The 17,199-nt window shown below is 39.3% G+C and overlaps 1 protein-coding gene across 2 annotated transcripts in view; it reads right to left on the bottom strand.

Moving 5' to 3' along the window:
* Window positions 1-334: 334 nt before the first annotated feature.
* LOC132154984 (collagen alpha-1(XV) chain-like) overlaps window positions 335-17,199 on the bottom strand; it is a 47,703-nt gene continuing 30,838 nt past the window's right edge. The window contains exons 14-43 of one of the 2 annotated variants that reach the window (XM_059563741.1): window positions 13,732-13,785; window positions 13,585-13,620; window positions 13,233-13,352; window positions 12,716-12,778; window positions 12,519-12,554; window positions 12,255-12,296; window positions 11,849-11,911; window positions 11,641-11,676; window positions 11,410-11,493; window positions 11,262-11,327; window positions 10,939-10,974; window positions 9,769-9,831; window positions 9,192-9,281; window positions 9,077-9,112; window positions 8,934-8,987; window positions 8,798-8,854; window positions 8,648-8,707; window positions 8,484-8,525; window positions 7,856-7,880; window positions 7,672-7,746; window positions 7,167-7,192; window positions 5,909-6,007; window positions 5,654-5,798; window positions 5,386-5,450; window positions 5,164-5,292; window positions 4,977-5,078; window positions 3,934-3,996; window positions 3,646-3,843; window positions 3,409-3,524; window positions 335-922 (exon numbers count right to left, since the gene is read on the bottom strand). In XM_059563741.1, coding sequence (XP_059419724.1) covers window positions 706-922; window positions 3,409-3,524; window positions 3,646-3,843; window positions 3,934-3,996; window positions 4,977-5,078; window positions 5,164-5,292; window positions 5,386-5,450; window positions 5,654-5,798; window positions 5,909-6,007; window positions 7,167-7,192; window positions 7,672-7,746; window positions 7,856-7,880; window positions 8,484-8,525; window positions 8,648-8,707; window positions 8,798-8,854; window positions 8,934-8,987; window positions 9,077-9,112; window positions 9,192-9,281; window positions 9,769-9,831; window positions 10,939-10,974; window positions 11,262-11,327; window positions 11,410-11,493; window positions 11,641-11,676; window positions 11,849-11,911; window positions 12,255-12,296; window positions 12,519-12,554; window positions 12,716-12,778; window positions 13,233-13,352; window positions 13,585-13,620; window positions 13,732-13,785 — 2,298 coding nt within the window. In that variant the 3' untranslated portion in view covers window positions 335-705. The remainder of the gene's footprint in view (window positions 923-3,408; window positions 3,525-3,645; window positions 3,844-3,933; window positions 3,997-4,976; window positions 5,079-5,163; window positions 5,293-5,385; window positions 5,451-5,653; window positions 5,799-5,908; window positions 6,008-7,166; window positions 7,193-7,671; window positions 7,747-7,855; window positions 7,881-8,483; window positions 8,526-8,647; window positions 8,708-8,797; window positions 8,855-8,933; window positions 8,988-9,076; window positions 9,113-9,191; window positions 9,282-9,768; window positions 9,832-10,938; window positions 10,975-11,261; window positions 11,328-11,409; window positions 11,494-11,640; window positions 11,677-11,848; window positions 11,912-12,254; window positions 12,297-12,518; window positions 12,555-12,715; window positions 12,779-13,232; window positions 13,353-13,584; window positions 13,621-13,731; window positions 13,786-17,199) is intronic. The other variant, XM_059563742.1, reaches the window with a different exon arrangement.

Genomic DNA, 17,199 nt, shown 5'->3' with positions numbered 1-17,199 from the left:
TTTAAAGTATATACTAGTTTTAGTTTTATGTGCTTTTACATTACAAATTAGACATATAGCCTCTTTTTAATACTAGTTTAAATGCAAGTTCACAGAATGGAGCTTCATGGGTGTGAAAAAACAAACAAACAAACAAACTAGGCCTATTGAAAGAACACCCAAGAAATTATTAATACAGTCAGTGCATTTAAAAAAAACTTCCAGAGCAACCCTCGTTTGAACAGGGTATATCCAAATACTGATGTCTAATTATTGGAATTTAATCTGATTAAAAAGAAGCATCTTTTAGCTATCAACATTTGTGGTCTTGAATTTGTATTACACACACACACACACACACATAAGAAACTCTATGTTAGTCTTGAAGAGGGGTTAATATCATCCGAGAAGGCACAGTGTAATGTGGTGAATTCATAAAATGGATCTACACTTGCTTGATATCAGGCTGAGGTATTCTTTGGTATTATAGTTGTTGAAAAGAAGTGAGTGGGTCTTAGATTGAACAGTATCAGTGGGTGATTTACACATATTTACATCATGCTCAGAGAAGAAGTGAAACGATTGCAGTGCCATTTTCTCTGGCTTGTAGCTTCTTCTAACAGGAGCTCTCTTCCTAATAAAAGAGTAGATTGGATATTTTCCCCAGCAGGCCAGCTACTGCTGCTCCCTACATCTGCATTGCTTGACTTTATAATTGTCAGCTGTCTAGTTTCTTTCAGGGCTCTGAATGTAGCTGTTCTCAATGCAGAGCACAATGAAGCGGTTTGAGCAGCTACGCATGTGCTGCCCCAGCAGTCTGCCAGTCTGCAGAAGAGACGCCTGTCCAGTCACTGCCATGTCATCCGTTCTCCAGGCTTCACAGTAGTTACTTGTCATTCGGATGCCTGCAGTACTCGAGCCGTGCCACACCAGTTTCTGAGACCTTAAGTCATAGTATCATTTATTAATTGATTGTTCATAATATAAAAAACTGAAAAGTTAAAATATATTCAGAAATGTAGAAAATGCATGTTTTTATGTTTGTATACATTTTGTTTTATTAAAGGCAGGGTAGGTAATACATGTATAAACAACTTTCTTCCAAATTTGTTTAAACTTTCTATATATATCAATGCATAATTAAAATGTAAGTACTCTGATAAAAAGAGTATAAAAATCGAGTGACTCTAGACCGTTTATTCTGTATTAAACACAGCTCATTATTTCCATTTCGGGACGAAACATAGGATTGGCTTAGGTGACTGTCACTCTCTCGCAACCATGGCAACCACCCTTTTGCCACACATGACCTGCCCACTTGCGCGTGCACGTTTGATTTGAGGAAACAGCACGTTTGATTCAACAGGCACGGATCCTAGGAATACCAAAACAATGGCAGAGAAACAGCAAGCAAAATTCACAGTACCAGCCTATGCAGTTAGTGAAGGCAAACCAGGCAAAAAAAGGAAGACAGTAACAGTACAAGAAAAGGCAATGAACAAAAAGTCTTTGGATAAACAAAGAAATAAAACGCGAGTTAATATCGGCGTGGCTTTCCAGCGATGGCGAGAACTGAGGGAACTTAAGGGGCTGAAAAGTGACTCCTTGATGGCTTTATTTCTGCTGGACAGGTAAATCTTTCTTTTTGTATTTTGATCATACATATTTTTTTCATGAAGCATGTGTCATTAGCACACGTAGCTGCGTAATATAGCTAACATAACATTACTTAGCGAGCCGTAGTAGAGGCTTTGGAAGGAGCCCAGAAGGGAGGGGGTGGAGTGAATGGAAATAATGAGATGTCTTTAAAACAGTCGTGAGATTACTACAGTCACTCGATTTTTATACTTTCTTTTTCAGAGTACTTACATTTTAATTATGTATTGATATATAAATAAAGTTTAAACAAATTTTTTACCTACCCTGCCTTTAAGTGGCATTTTACTTTATGTAATAATAAAATGTGACTTGAATACATGTTTATAGTGTATGTAATGTCTGTATACATTTTGTTTTATTTACTGATATTTTGCATTATTTCTGAGTGGTATTATAAAACGTGACTTGAATAGGTGTTTATAATAGTTGTGTACATTTTGTTTAATTTGTCCCACTTTAGGTTAGGTGTCTATAAGTACTATGTACAATACAGAATGAACTGCTGCCATTGAGGTGGGATAGGGGTAAGGTTGGGGCAGGTTTAGTGGTTTAAGGGTGGGTTAAAGCGGAGAGGTAGGATTGACAGTGTAATTACAGATGTGACTACAGAAATTAATTATAGTAATTATAGTAATTATAAACAAAGAAAGTAATTATAAACATATGTTTATTGTGTTTATAATGTTTGTATATGTTTTGTTTTATTTACTGCTGTTTTACATTATTTCTGATTGTAATAATACAATGTGAAATACACTGATGTGTTTTTGTTTTTGTTTGTTTTTTCTCCAAACAATGCCATTTTGACCTGTTGTGACTTTTTTTTTGGCAAATATGGTGACTAAGATTAACAAAATGCTGTATCAATTCTTTGTTTGTTCATTATTAGATAACTAATGAATTACATATTGTAAGATATAGCAGCGTTTCCCAACCTTTTTTCAGTCACGGCACACTTTTTTTAATTTAAAAAAAATTTGTGGCACCCTACACAAACATACACGTCAAGCTTCATAAATACAAAACAACAAAGTTACAAATAAGATCTAACAATAGTATTCAAGTACAGAAATGTAACAAGTAAATGAAAAAAAAAACACTGCATAGCATTCACTGAATAAATTAAATATAGATTAAGCTTTGTTAAAGTTGTGTTTTGTTGTTGGATAAAATTGACACAGACAGTAGCAGGTATTTATAGGCTGCTGTCCCTTTAAGACAGTATACACAATCACTATAATGATACACATCTATTTTCTTTCTGGTTACGTCCACTTCACTTAATACCATAACCAACTGTGTTAATGAGAATACTTTCAGAAACAGGTATTTTAAGATAATTTTGTGTGTATGTGTCCGTTCAAGCTCAAGGAGACACGAAAGTAAACTGAATTCTGTGTCTGTGCTTTCTGAAACACGTCTCTCTGTCTGCGCACTTTTGAGAGTACCAAATTGAGTTCTCTTTTGTCTCTTCTTACACATTAATGGTAAGACTTTTTGGTAAGATTTAATGGTAAGATTTTTTTTGCAAAATATGAACTTTCACTCTATGATGATTAAACTTTGCAACTAACTTGCGGATCAGATGCGTGCTGAACCGTTATGCCTAGTCTGTATGGATCAGTCTTTTTTTACACGACACCCCTGATCTTGCCAGATGGCACCCCCGGTTGGGAAATGCTGAGATATAGAACCTTATTCAAAGTGTTTGCAGATAAATAAATTCAATTTACATGTCTGAGAAAAGTGAAAAGAAAAAAAGCTGTTTACCAAGCCTGATCTGTCATGATGTTTCGTTCGTCAAAAGAATAAATCGGAGTAAGTGGATCAAAAACAGCCCCATTTCCAGAGAACATAGACATCCAGCTTCTGAAAAGCACATCTCCCTAGAGAGGAAACTCAAGAAGCAAAATTTAGATGGGCTGGACCAAATTACATGTAATGAGAACACATTGATCAAATACACTTGATTAAAATCTACTGTTGCAGTCATGCTCTTTTACATACTTTGAGGTTCACCACTGGCAAGCTGAAGTGGTCCCCTTTCTTGACGATGCTGGAAAGGTCTTGTAGGTGAGAGGAGAGGAAAGCTCTGTAAGTGGATGTCAGGCCCCTGGCACGGGCTTGCTGGTAACACTGATGATCTGCCCCTCGGATCCCATGCATGTCCCCTGAAAATGGGGCATTGAGTGCCACCAGGTGCAACTGAGAAAATCAAAGGTCAAAGATAACATCAAACTGCTCACCTTTTCATATCAATTATTTAGGATGCAACAAGGTTTAAGCAACCCTTACTGCTGGCACTGAGTGTGCATGCTGTGAAAAAACATGGTAGCCTGGCAGGAAGCTCTTTAACTCCTGCAAAAAAAACATTAGACGTTTACATCAGACACATTACAACTGAAATTACATTTTGATTCTAGAATAATTACATTTTGACTCTGGAATATTTTAACAGTTCTCTTGAATTGATAAGTGGAGACAAGCGATGAGGATATCGGTGCCATATCGGTTATCGGCCAATATTAATTCACAAGTTCATGTGCCCATATAATCTAAGCATAAGTGGTAAACAGATTTGGCTTGCTATAGAAGGGCTCAGAAAGGAAGTTCTACTCGAGCTCTGATTGCTCCCCTATAGACAGAAAGATAAATAAATAAATAAATAAATATGCATAAAAGGAGGAGATGAGGAGGAGGAGGGATGCCAAAAGAACTAACAACGGAAGTGTTAAGAGGTTGTTTTTATACTTGGATATTAATTGGAAATTTAGATGGGCATACTCCTGAAATTACATTTAATAACTTCACATATTTTGTAATTTGTCAGCACGATATTGGAAATGTAATTGTTCAAGCTCATTTTGATGACTTTTGCAATAATCACTTACTTTAAATTAACTTCAAAAAATGAACATGATAACATCATTAAATTTTATCTATTACAAATCTCAAATGGTGTGTTTACTGTTAATTAAAATCAAAACTGTTAAAAATATTTTTTGGCATATGAAATAAAGTTGTAATAAAATTTAATGAATATATCTATTCATTTTTTAAGGCTAAACAGAATAACAAAACTTTAATCAACTAAATCAACTAAAAATGATATAACAACAAAATAAACAAAAAAAACTAAAATAAAAAAATTATTATAGAACATTAATACTTAAATTAGGCTGATCTTAAAATGAATATCTACTATTCATACTGTATATAGTAATGTTGTGATGTCTGAATTCACTAGCAACTTGTAAAATGACTGTGTTATAAAATTGCATAGAAGTTTAATATCAGCTGTGTATTGGTTATATTATACAAAATATGTAAATAAGCACCTGACTATGTTCTTTAGGTACACTGTGGTCGCTGGGTCTGCTCAGGCCTTGTGACAAAGGAGATGTAGAACTGTCTTGGGGAACTGGGATTAGCTTTCCTAACTAAAACATTTGAACAAGCATTCAACAACAAAAAATAGTTCCTCTTTTTCCATTTGTTATGAAGGGAAATGTGAACAGTAGATACCTCAACCTTCTTCCAGCCCCCTGGTACCCTGATATACAGTTCACTCTTATCTATGACATATGCCAGAGTCCCTTCTGCACCCTGACTGGACTCTCTTATCAAGGTCTGAGTGTTTAAATATGTTTTCACCTGGGAAGGCAAAGCAAGCAGTCATAATCTAGACAAACATTAAAAAAGCAAGATACATTTAATCTTTTAAGAGTTTTGTGCCATCTGACTAACAGGGTTTCCATGGCCAGGAATACCAGGTGGCCCTGTTGGACCTGGAGGTCCAGGAAGACTTGCAGCTAAGACAGAAACAAAATAAAAAAGTTCAAATGTAAAAAATATTGGTGCATTAGCAAGTTGTTGATAAGAAGTTTTAAGCCCTGACAAAGTCACTCAAAATGACCCTGGAGAGGAATCTGTTTAAGAATGCATTTAGGCTAGTCATCTTAAAAGTTTGGAAAAGCTAACTTTTTGCAGTCATGATAAAAGTGTTTGTTGTTACCTGAGCCATATACAGACGGAGTGCCTGGTGGTCCAGGAGGTCCTGGTGGCCCTTGTGGTCCTGAACTTCCAAAGCCAGGCAGTCCTGGAAGGCCTGGGGAACCGGTGTACCCAGGAGGACCAACAATAGAGTCCCCTTTAGGTCCCTAAAACACATAGCATCACATTGAGGCTGGAATGTGAGAGGGGACTCTTCTGCTAACATTTATCAAAAGAAGCGTAGTCTTAGTTCATGTCTTTGTTTCAGCTGACTTACCACAAAGCCTGTCCTCCCAGGGAGCCCTGGTGGGCCAGGAAAACCTGGATCCCCCTTCTCTCCCTTTTGCCCCTTGTAGCCATTATCACTTTTAGTACCCTTAGAGACCCACACTCGATATTGTTAACAACAGGAATAAGACACGAACAATCATGGATCATGATGGATCATGACAAAAAAAACTGTAGATCGTGTGATCACTCAGTAATGTTAGTAATGTCAAATTTGATACATTTTTAACTTTTTATCTTTTTTATCATTATCATCCTAATTATTTATTTAATTAAACTTTTTTTAACTATTTTTCTCTATGAAAACCCTTGTAGTCCCCTGAGGGTCCCAAGTCATAAGATGTGTTCACACCATGTTGGAATTATCATAAAGATAAGATTCTAACTTCTAAAAACCATTCACATCCTCGTAATTACGCTGCTTGTAAACTCTGAATTTTGAAACTGACTGCTACAATGTCACGTGAAAACACTCAAACGGGCAGTGGCTGCAGCAGTAAAATGTATTTACTGTAGTTAACTCGTGTTTTTAAAGGGATAGTTCACCCGAAAATGAAATTGTGATGTTTATCTGCTTACCCCCAGGGCATCCAAGATGTAGGTGACTTTGTTTCTTCAGTAGAACACAAACTGAGATATTTAACTCAAACCGTTGCAGTCTGTCAGTCTTATAATGGAGGTGAATGGGAATCACAGCTATAACATACAATGAAACAATGAAAAAAAAACATACACAAACAAAACCAAATTAAACCCTGTGGCTCCTGATGATATTGTAGATAGAGTGTCGATGGTCCATTTGAGAGATAGGTGGCAGCAATGCATTTTTAAGTCTGCGATCCGCCATAAAGCAAGAAGAAGAAGAAGACGTATCACACGCCTGCTGCTGAAAACGTGCTCAGGAGAGTTCTAACAGTTCTGACATTGTGTAAATCAGAGGTAAATAACAATATAAATACAGTTCAGTTTCTTCCACAGTCCGATTGTGATGCGTCTTTACACATCAATGTATCGTCACGAGCCACAGTGTTTTTTTTTTTTTTTGTGTGTGTATTTTTTTATTTATTTTTTATTGTATGTTTTAGCCATGATTCCCATTCACATCCATTATAGGAGTGACAGACTGCAATGGTTCATGTTATCTCCTTCCTGAATCTCCTTACTGAAGAAACAGTCACCTACATCTAGGATGCATTGGGGGTAAGCAGATAAACATCAAATATGTGAGACACTGAACAAGTACGTACCACATAACCATGAGGAAACATAGGCACTGTGAAGAAAGAAAACAAAGATCATTGGTGAGGTCTAGCCACTGGACTGTCTGCCAGTACCATACAGACACTTAATGCTATTTTTCTTTATTAGTTTATATTAATTAATTAATTCACTCATTCATACATTCATTAATTCAGGGACAAATCACATTAGTAATACATAAAAATCAATGGAAAATGTGGCAGATATAGCCAGGATGACTAATGTTACTCTGTAGTTGATGGGAAAAAGTAATACTACAATCCCTATAAATTTTCACAACTTTGATTTGCCAACCATCACATTTTTAAACCACAATGACTTTTTTTTTTATCTTATATATGTATCTTTAAATTCTGGTGACAATCTATTGCATTCATGGGTTCCACTAAAGGTGAAAGATAACTGACTAAGTACTTGGTGGTATATTATCCGCCCTTGTACCAGCTCTTGTGTAAATATGGGCGGAGCAAAACCAAGGCATTTTTATTATACCTGCAGTTCCTGGCAGCCCAGGATTTCCCACATCACCCTTGTCCCCTTTGACTCCTAATGACACTCTTCCATTGCCTGTTTCGATCGAGAAAAAAATAAATATTTAAAATATATTATAATATATAAAATATTCTAAACAAAGAGTTGAAAAGGCTGCTATATATGTAAGATCTGCTGCATATACCTGGTTGTGAATTGTTGTTGTTGACCTGTAAGATTTTTATTTTGGTAAAAATTAGACATTTTGGACAGAACAGAAGTGAGGTTGAAAATATTGTCTGATATGAAATATTAAAAAGAATATGAATCCATGCATATGCTAATGTCAGCATATTCAGGAGTGAACGGTTTTGTTAGTGTGACATTTAAAAATGTACACAGCACGTAAAATCCTGTAATACCATTAATTCACCGCTGAGCCCAACAAATGTTGGAGCTCATGCAACATGCTTTAGTGAGCTTAGGAAAGCACCTCAGATGAGATGAGATGATATACTAGGTTAAAGGACCATGGAGAGACACTCCTGAATTTGTAAAAAACAGCATAGTGCAGGCATTATTCAGTTGCAAAATAAATGTAAAAAATAAACAATAAACAAATAAAAAAAAATGAATTATCTATGTTTAAATTAGATTTTTTTTAAAACCTGTTCGATGCTGTTTTTATGGCCATGAACCCAGGAATAATCCAGAAACACCTTAGAAAGCAAAGCAGGCATGGCTAGTGAATTGGGGGAGGAGCTGAGCCAGAAGGACATGCGCCACACCCAAAGCCAAGCCACCAATCAAGAGAATCTCACTCAGTAACTTACTGGTATTTTGCAATGTGGTTTAGGAGGAACTGGGAAAACTGTCTTCAAGATTTAGAGCGGAATCATTTTATGACTTTTGTGAAAATTGCATTTTAGGATGAAGCACACTTCAAACTCTATTTAATTTCCATATGCTGCAAATCTGATAAGATCATCAAACTTACTCTATTGAGGCCAATTACTCGTCCTGGTGGCCCTGGAGGTCCAGGTGGACCCGGTGGACCCTTGAATACAGGTAAGCCATTATATTTAATTAGATTTAAAAATATGAAACATACTGGAAGCATTATGTCACAAAGAAAAAATTAACATACAGGGGGACCACTAGAATGTCCCTTATCCCCTTTCCTTCCAGCTATTCCAGGCCGACCCTAAAAAGAATTTGAGGGAGTTAGTTGAACAAAACATTTATGAAATTGTAAACAATCTTTAAAAATGTATAAAACTAACCAGTCGACCAGGAATTCCATATTCTCCTTTTTGTCCAGGTGGTCCTATCGGCCCCTAAAGATCCAAGAAAAACACACATATTCTCTGATAGAAGTATTTATGCATGCATGCTTTATTTTTTGTGTGAGAGAGATGCATCTTACCACAAGCCCAGGCTGTCCAGAGGGGCCGATGTCTCCCTGCAAAAGTACAACAATGTCAATGTCAGACCACTGAGGAACAACAAAAAGTTTAAGCTGAAACGTAAATAGTTTCAACCTTCATTCCCTTTGGTCCTCTGGGTCCTCTCAGGCCTGTTATTACAGAGCCATCAGCAGCTATGGATATGCCTGGCTCCCCCTTTTCTCCCTATCAGACAATACAACAAATTATATTCCATAAAACTTTAATAGGCAATCATGATCAAGTAGTTCTAATGCAGTTTGTCACATATGAGTAATAAGTGAAAAGTCTACTTTCATTAAACGTGCTGTAAGCAATTTCAACCAAGTTCTGCTAACCTGGACACATAAGAGAGAGAGCGTGGGCCTCTCTTTGGCAGTGTTTAGAGTTTCTGGGTTGTCCTCTAAAGACCTATTTCAATGATCTCTGAGTTGGTAAAAGCATTTTATGTGTGCTATTCAAATATAGCTTAGAGCACCTTTACAGTAAGCAATCAGATGTGAAAGCTATATTACAGTGATAAAGACAGCAGCTCAGATTTATGAATACTTGAAAACAAAATGAGCCCTCATTTGGAAATTTGTCATGTCAATCATGTGGTAATGATGGGAGAGTTTGTGCTTCTTTATATACAGTAAAGAAAGTTATTTCTGATCACATTTTAATCTCATACCTTTAGTCCTGGAGGTCCTTGAATACCTGGAAACCCAATATCACCCTTTGGTCCTCTTGGGCCCTGAGCATTACAACATTCAAGCAAGTTAGTTCCACAATTTTTGATTACCACAAAAATTTGTTTCCATTTGTTACTCTTTTCTTAAAAAAAAAAAAAAAATAAAAAAAAAATAAATAAAAAATCAAGGTTATAGTTAAAGTGGACGTGAATGGGGCTTATTAGGAAACTGTAGTCAGTTTAGTGTGTTAAGATTATATCACCATGACAACATAACACTGAAAAACTTTTTGTAAACCATCATTATAACTCACTACAAATGCAATGCAGAAGAATTGATATAAGTGCTTAGATAAGTTTAGAAGCTTCCCATTCACTTCGACTGTAATTGCCTCAATGTAACCTTTTTTTTTGAAGACAATGGAAGTGATTGAACTTGCATTGAACCTGGAATCTTCATTTAATAGTTGTTTCTACCACAGAATTTTAAGATGAGAACAATTTACTAGTCACCAAAATATGAATGAATGAATGAATGAATTTATTTAGCATTTATATAGCACTTTATTGTGTATTGCTGCACACCCAAAGCGCTTAACAGTCATGAGGGGATCTCTCATCAACCACCACCAGTGTGCAGCATCTACACTGGATGATGCAATGGCAGCCATAGTACAACAGCACCACACAGCTGCTACAGGTGGAGAGGAGAGAGAGACAGAGTGTTAGTGAGACCTACTGGTCTCACTAACACCTCTTCCTACAGTCCAGTCTTGGGCTACAGGGTGATATGGATATTATATATATATTCTATGATACTGTAAGCCAAGGTAAACTGGCAAATGTATACACAAATAGATCATATGACAAGACTGAATCAGTAAAAGCACTATAACGATGGGTCAGACCATCTCAAGTGGTTCAAAAATTTTAAACTTGTAAATTGTAAACAAATAGCTTGACCATTTTTTTGAGTGATTACATATCTATGTGTATGGGCACTGCTAAATTTATTGCACCGTTGTATTGCAAAAGTGGTCAAGCAAACTCCATAGGACCACTTGTACTCAGCACTCAGCTTAGCAACTTTATCATCATCAGCATATCATCTTGAGATAGTTTAGTGTATAATAGTGTATAAAGCAGACAGAAATTGAATGGCATTCTTACAGGGAATCCTGCTCTGCCGGGCAAGCCTTCAGGGCCCTGCAACATGCACCACAAACACACAGAAGCAAGCAAAAAAGCATAAGCAATGATATGGATACAATGCATGATCAAAGAACAAACCCATTCCAGATCATGTGGAAATGCCAGGCATTTAACAGCATTGTGCAGTTAACTTGCAGTTTTATATATCATCAGAGCTATGATTGCTCCTGGACACATTTCTTGCTAAATGTAGTTTAAAAGCTGACATCTGTGCTGTCCATGTTAAACATGCAGTATCTTAAAAAGCTTTTCAGGGGAAAACAGTGAGCTGTTTTACGTACCATAGGGCCTGGCGGTCCTCTGATCTTAGTGAGGTTCAAATTGGATGCAGTATCATTAACAAGGAGCTGGAGGAAAAAAGAAATCATTATCTTTTAGAATCTCAAGCAAAATTTAGCAGCAAAGCAGGCTACCAGACTTTATACTTACATCCTGGAAGTTAATGATTGGTCCAGGAGGGCCAGGGGGACCGGGAAGCCCTGTGATGCTCAGACCATTACGACCTTGCTCACCCTAAGTCACAATTAATAGAGCAATTTACAACATGTTCTACACACAAAGTGAAATTGCTTTCCAACTGCAAAAATCATACAGTTTATTTTGTTTGAGATGAATATGACCATGCATTTTTTCATAATTTGGTGTGAATCAATAAAATACCTTCTCTCCCGCACTGCCCTTGTCCCCCTTTGGCCCCTGTATACAGCAAGGTAACAAAAACAGCAAAAACATTACACATTTATTGTGCCACAGTTACTAAAGTCAATTTTTATCATTTGCACACTTTTGTACCATTTGTACCATTTGAAACATTATTATATTATCTCTTTTCGAAGTACTCCAAAAATGCAAGAAATAGAAGACTGACCCTGGCACCTGGTAAACCAGCTAAGCCTAGTATTCCATCCTTTCCTGGGGATCCTGGTTCACCCTGGATAGAGAAGAGACAGGGATCAGGAAACGTATTTCTGACATTAGCCCTATTCAGATGGTAACTGTTATTGTTATGAAGTTATTTTCAACAACTGCAGGGACCTTTCTCTGATTTTACTGCTTTTAGAATTCAGAATGTCTGTGGAGCCAAGCAGATTCATTTTTTTACAGGTGTCCCCATGAGACACAATTACTGTCTGAAATAGGGCTAACATGAAATAAAATTAATTTGAGTTTAGAAGGTATTTAGGGTTGTCACGATCTCTAGCTGAAGTGCCCAGGAACTGTTTATATGTATATTTATATGCTTTTAAATGTGACTATAGCGTAGTTTGACAAACCTTTATAGACAAACCAGGGGCTCCGTCAGCACCAGGAAGTCCCTACAGAAAGGAAACAGAACAGGTATATTAATAAAATATTCTATATTGTCAATTTACCCACACAAAAACACACCAAAAACATTACATTGGAATGAATGAATGAATTATTAATCAATAGAAATATATTTAGTTTAGCCATACATATATTTTAATACTGCTTTTTTGATCATCAAAAGACTAAATACAAAACAAAATCATACTTAATATTTCAGATAAACAGACCTGAGGTCCTGGTGGACCTGGTAGACCAGGAGGCCCCTTAAAAAAAAGAAAAAAAAACTACATCCAACAAACTTTTTTGTGCACAAGGAAAATTATGTTTGATCAATGTAGCATGCAATGATGCATCCAAGGTTGATGAAGGACCTTGATATGTGAATGGAGAATGACAAAATATCTGTGATGGTTTTTACACTCACTTGATAACCTTTTGAAATTCCAGCTCCAAGAAACAAGCCGCTTTCACCAGAACCTTCCAAATCCTGTCAGAATAAAACACCTCCTGTCCTTAGACTAATGAGCACAGAAGCAAGACCAGCTTAGAAGAATAATAATTAAGGTTCTGAATGGATGAAATGGTGTGCTGACCCTGAAAAGTGATGTTTGGAGAGTTTCTACCCCAAAGAACTAGCATTATCTCAAAACCAACACAGCTCTCTTTTAAGGGTTTGATTGACTTTTTAAACTAAAATGCTTCACTAAAAAAATTAAAACATATTTTCATGACTAAGAAAGAATTGGAACAGATGTGACCGTTGAACTGTCATGTGTCATTTGAGATCTGATTATCCATGATTATTACTGTTTCAGATGAACCTTTAGCAGTAGTGTTGTTGACCATAATGTCCTGCATTTAATGTGAAATCCCAAAAGGTGTTTAAACACCAGCGAGTCTCGAAGTAAAATTGATGACTATCAGCTTAGGATTTTTCAGACCTTCAAAGCGTCCATCATGAATCTATTACTTAAAGGTCCTGGTGGGCCAGGAGGGCCAGGTGGCCCAGGTACACCCCTCGGTCCTATAGGTCCAATAGGACCAGGGTCACCATTTTTACCCTTTAGAAGAAGAATGGAGAGAGAGAGAGAGAGAGAGAGAGAGAGAGAGAGAGAGAGAGAGAGAGAATTACAATTTAATATAATGGATGCTTTATCTTCATGTCAATTAAATGTGATGATTGCATAGATTCCTATTAAAGTGACTAAATTTTGTCCAGGAAAAATTGGTTAAACAATGTTAAATGTGATCACACCTTTATGCATCATAAAGGTGCGGCCATAAACATGATACCTTAAGTCCAGGGAGCCCTCGTATTCCTTGTTCACCCTATGAAAGAAAAACATCACGTGTACAGCTCAAACTGGAACATTTATGAAGGATGAAAATACAGTTTTATTGAACACTGAGTGAGTTGTTTCTTCAAGATGAGTTTTTTACCTTCGCTCCTTTCAGACCCTGTGGTCCAGTCAAGCCATCCTGGCCAGGAACACCCTTAAAAGGTCAAACAGATGAAAAGGCCTGCTTATGACATTTATAAAAGTCAGTATCAATATAGACACACTAAGTTACATTAAAAACGTTTTTATTGTGTCTTGATATGACATACAGGGGTTGGACAAAATAATGTGAACGTTTAGAAAATAGCCAATATTTCATTAATAAGATGTTTTTACACCATTAGCCTTTAATAAAGCCTCTGACCTTCTTAGAATATCTTCAAAAAACTTTTGAATAGTCTTTAGTTGAATATTGTCTATAAAACACCTGCCAATTGCTTTAGAGAATTTGAAGGACGTAATATGCTTCTCATTTTCTGTTCAAAACTGTCCACAGTGGATTGAAAAAATTTTTGGGGGGATTTTAGTATTGGTGTGTGTGATTACAATTTTAGCAGTTGCAGCTCTATTATGGATGTTGGCTTTGAGAAGTTCTCTGTAGCCGGTTTTTGTGGAAAAGAGTGAATATTGAGGTTTGCCGTCACTTTGATCTTTTGGGTTGGACACAATCCTTCTTAGTGCTCAATGGTCGCCATCATTCAATCTAACTTTCTTTACAGATTAAGTTTCTGCTAAACAGGCTTCCATGATCTGTACTTGTTCAAAGTCTGACAAGTCACCCATTTCACCCAAGGCTTGTGCTAAATACTACTGAACAAAACTTAAACTACACTCCATTTATACTACACTCCAGATACAAACTAGAGACCAGGAGAAGAAGAAAAAACTAAAAGATAATTTCAACTTTTTTTCACATGCAGTAGTAAAATTATATTAACCCATATAACTATGGGCGTTCACATTATTTTGTCTAATCCCAGTATATGATTATGTTGTGTCTCAACATAATATTAAAACTTACATTGCCGTTAGTACAAGCAGACAGTTCAAAATAAAAAAAGACGGATTTTCTCCAACATTGAGAAAAATGCAACACAGTTTCAAGCTGTCCTGAAATGCATCTTTGAAGCCTGTGTGTTCATCCCCTTTCAACCTCTACTGCTGTTGGTTCTCTTACGAGAGCTCTCTCGTACTGCGTCTTAGCTAAGACGCTACGGGAAAAGTCTCTTTTCACGAAATACTGAAGCAAAAAATTATCCTTAATTTTGTATTTTTGTAAAGCGCATTTGCAGCAGTTCACAGCCATAGGCGAGACGGCTCGTTCGCTCATTGGCTTGTTCTGCGGCAACTGCACAGCCTATCGAGCGCGGGCTGATGCAACATCAGACCAATAAGGGCGCTTCGCGCCCTTCTTGCCACTTCCCGCCGAAACGGGTGTGGCCCAACCTATAAAAGGAGCTCGAAAAGGCTGACTCACCTGATTTTTCATCTCTTCAGCGAAGCTCACGCATCGCTGGATCACGGAGGAAGCAAGCGCCGTCTGAGAAAGCACATCAGCAGGACGAGCCATTCTGAAGCTGCTGGCATCGCCGCCTTCCACTGCTGTTCCTGCTGCGCTATCCGGCGCCTATATCCTTTCAATTCTGTTATATCCAAGCTGTTCTTTATGTGTGTGTGTGTGTTCGCCCTGCGACACACACTCGTAAAAGAGCTCGCGTCTTTTTTAAGATGCCTTCCTGCGGCTCGTCAGAGCCCCACTCAGCGAGGGAGACCGGTACGTCATCTGTGTCTCCTTCCTGGGTGAAGATCATGCAGCGCTCGCGCACGCTGACGGCGGATGCCCTCACTGCGAGCTGTTGCCATGGTGACTCTGAGGACTCGCCTGGCCTTTTTCTCTGAGCCTGCATTCTCCGCTGCGCTGAGGCGCCGTAAAAGCATCGCTTCCAGCGGATTCCGGAACCGTCTTCAGCTCAACCGAGCTCGCCGGTTCGCCCTGCTTCACCGGCCCCCCCTGCATCGCTTCCCGGTGGGCAGCGCCCGCTGTTTGCCGGCGCGTCGTCCGAGGAAGTCGATCTCAGGGCCGCGTCGGAGGAAGAGGACACGCTCTCTGCTAGCTTCGGGCAGTGAGGGCTGGGCGAGCTCCGAGGATCTCGCGCCTTCTGCTCAGAAGCCCAGCAGACGAGCTGACATCGAGAAGGAGCCGGGGCGAATGCTCGTGTTGGCCGCGATGAGTCTCGGCCGCGAGTGGTTTGCACCAGCGCCCCCCCTCTCGTTCCCGGCTGGATGGTATTTCCCTTTCGGATGAGCGTACTTCTCAAAGCCCGCCTCATTTCTTCCTGAGCTTCACGAAGAGGTGGCGAAGGCTTGGAACGCTCCATATTCACGGCGAACTCGTTCGTCTGTCTCACTAGCATTCTCCACACTGATGATGCTAAAAACAGGAACTACCACTCACTTCCGCCGGTGGAACAGGCGATAGCGACGCACCTTTGTCCGCCCTCTGCTGGACGGCGGCAAAAGCGGTGTTGCCATCTAAAGCCTGCTGTGTGACGCTGCGTCGGCACTACTAACGATGGCTGCTTCATCGAAGCGCAGGTGTACGAGTTCCGCTGTGGCCGAGCTCTCACCCAAGCGCGCCGCTGTTTCAGTTCCAGGAATTGTGACTGTCTCAGCGTTTCCTGCAATGCGCAAGCCTGCACAGTTGCCCGCTTGCCTGCTCACAAAAGCCGTTATCACAACAGCTTCAGCAACGCAGCTCGAGACCCCCGTTCTCGCTCTACCGGCCGTCGCCCCGCGCCGCGGGGACCGCGGCAGAGGATTACGGTGAGGCCGGGAGCCCCGAAGCCATCCTAGGAAAGCCATCTATGCATGCTGCATGACGCTGCGTTGGCACTACACACGATGGCTGCTTCATCGAAGCGCCGGTGTACGAGTTCCGCTGTGGCCGGGCTCTCACCTAAGCGCGCCGCTGTTTCAGTTCCAGAGATTGTGACTGTTTCAGCATTTTTTGCAATGCGCAAGCCTGTACGGTTGCCCGCTTGCCTGCACACGAAAACCGTTATCACGGCTACCCAGATATTTCCCGAAAAAGGTGTAATTTCTGGTGTCCCGGCCACGGCCGATGGTGCTATAAATGTAGTGACGATGCCCACTGCTCAGTGCCCATCTCCACATATAAGCACAGCCCTTCACACAGGGCTCGCGCCCATAAAAGCGACTCAAGTCGATCACGCGCACTACATAGTAGACGTGCCCACTCCTCAGTGCCCACAATCACTATGTCACACGTGTCATGTGGTTTCTGTAAAAACGAAACCCGTGCACGTTCGTCCGGCCACGGCCGATGGTGCTATAAATGTAGTGACGATGCCCACTCCTCAGTGCCCATCTCCACATGTAAGCACAGCCCTGCACACAGGGCCTGCGCCCATAAAAGCGACTCAAGTCGATCGCACACACTGCATAGTAAGCGTGCCCACCCCTCAGTGCCCACAATTACTATGTCACACGCGTCATGTGGTTTCTGTAAAAAACAAAACCCGTGCACGCTCGTCCGGCCACGGCCGAT

The sequence above is a fragment of the Carassius carassius genome, chromosome 12 (genome assembly GCF_963082965.1).
Source record: "Carassius carassius chromosome 12, fCarCar2.1, whole genome shotgun sequence".
In the NCBI taxonomy this organism is placed as follows: Eukaryota; Metazoa; Chordata; class Actinopteri; order Cypriniformes; family Cyprinidae; genus Carassius; species Carassius carassius.
Note: the sequence above shows the minus strand (reverse complement) of the source record. Positions and strands in the feature narration are given on the sequence as shown.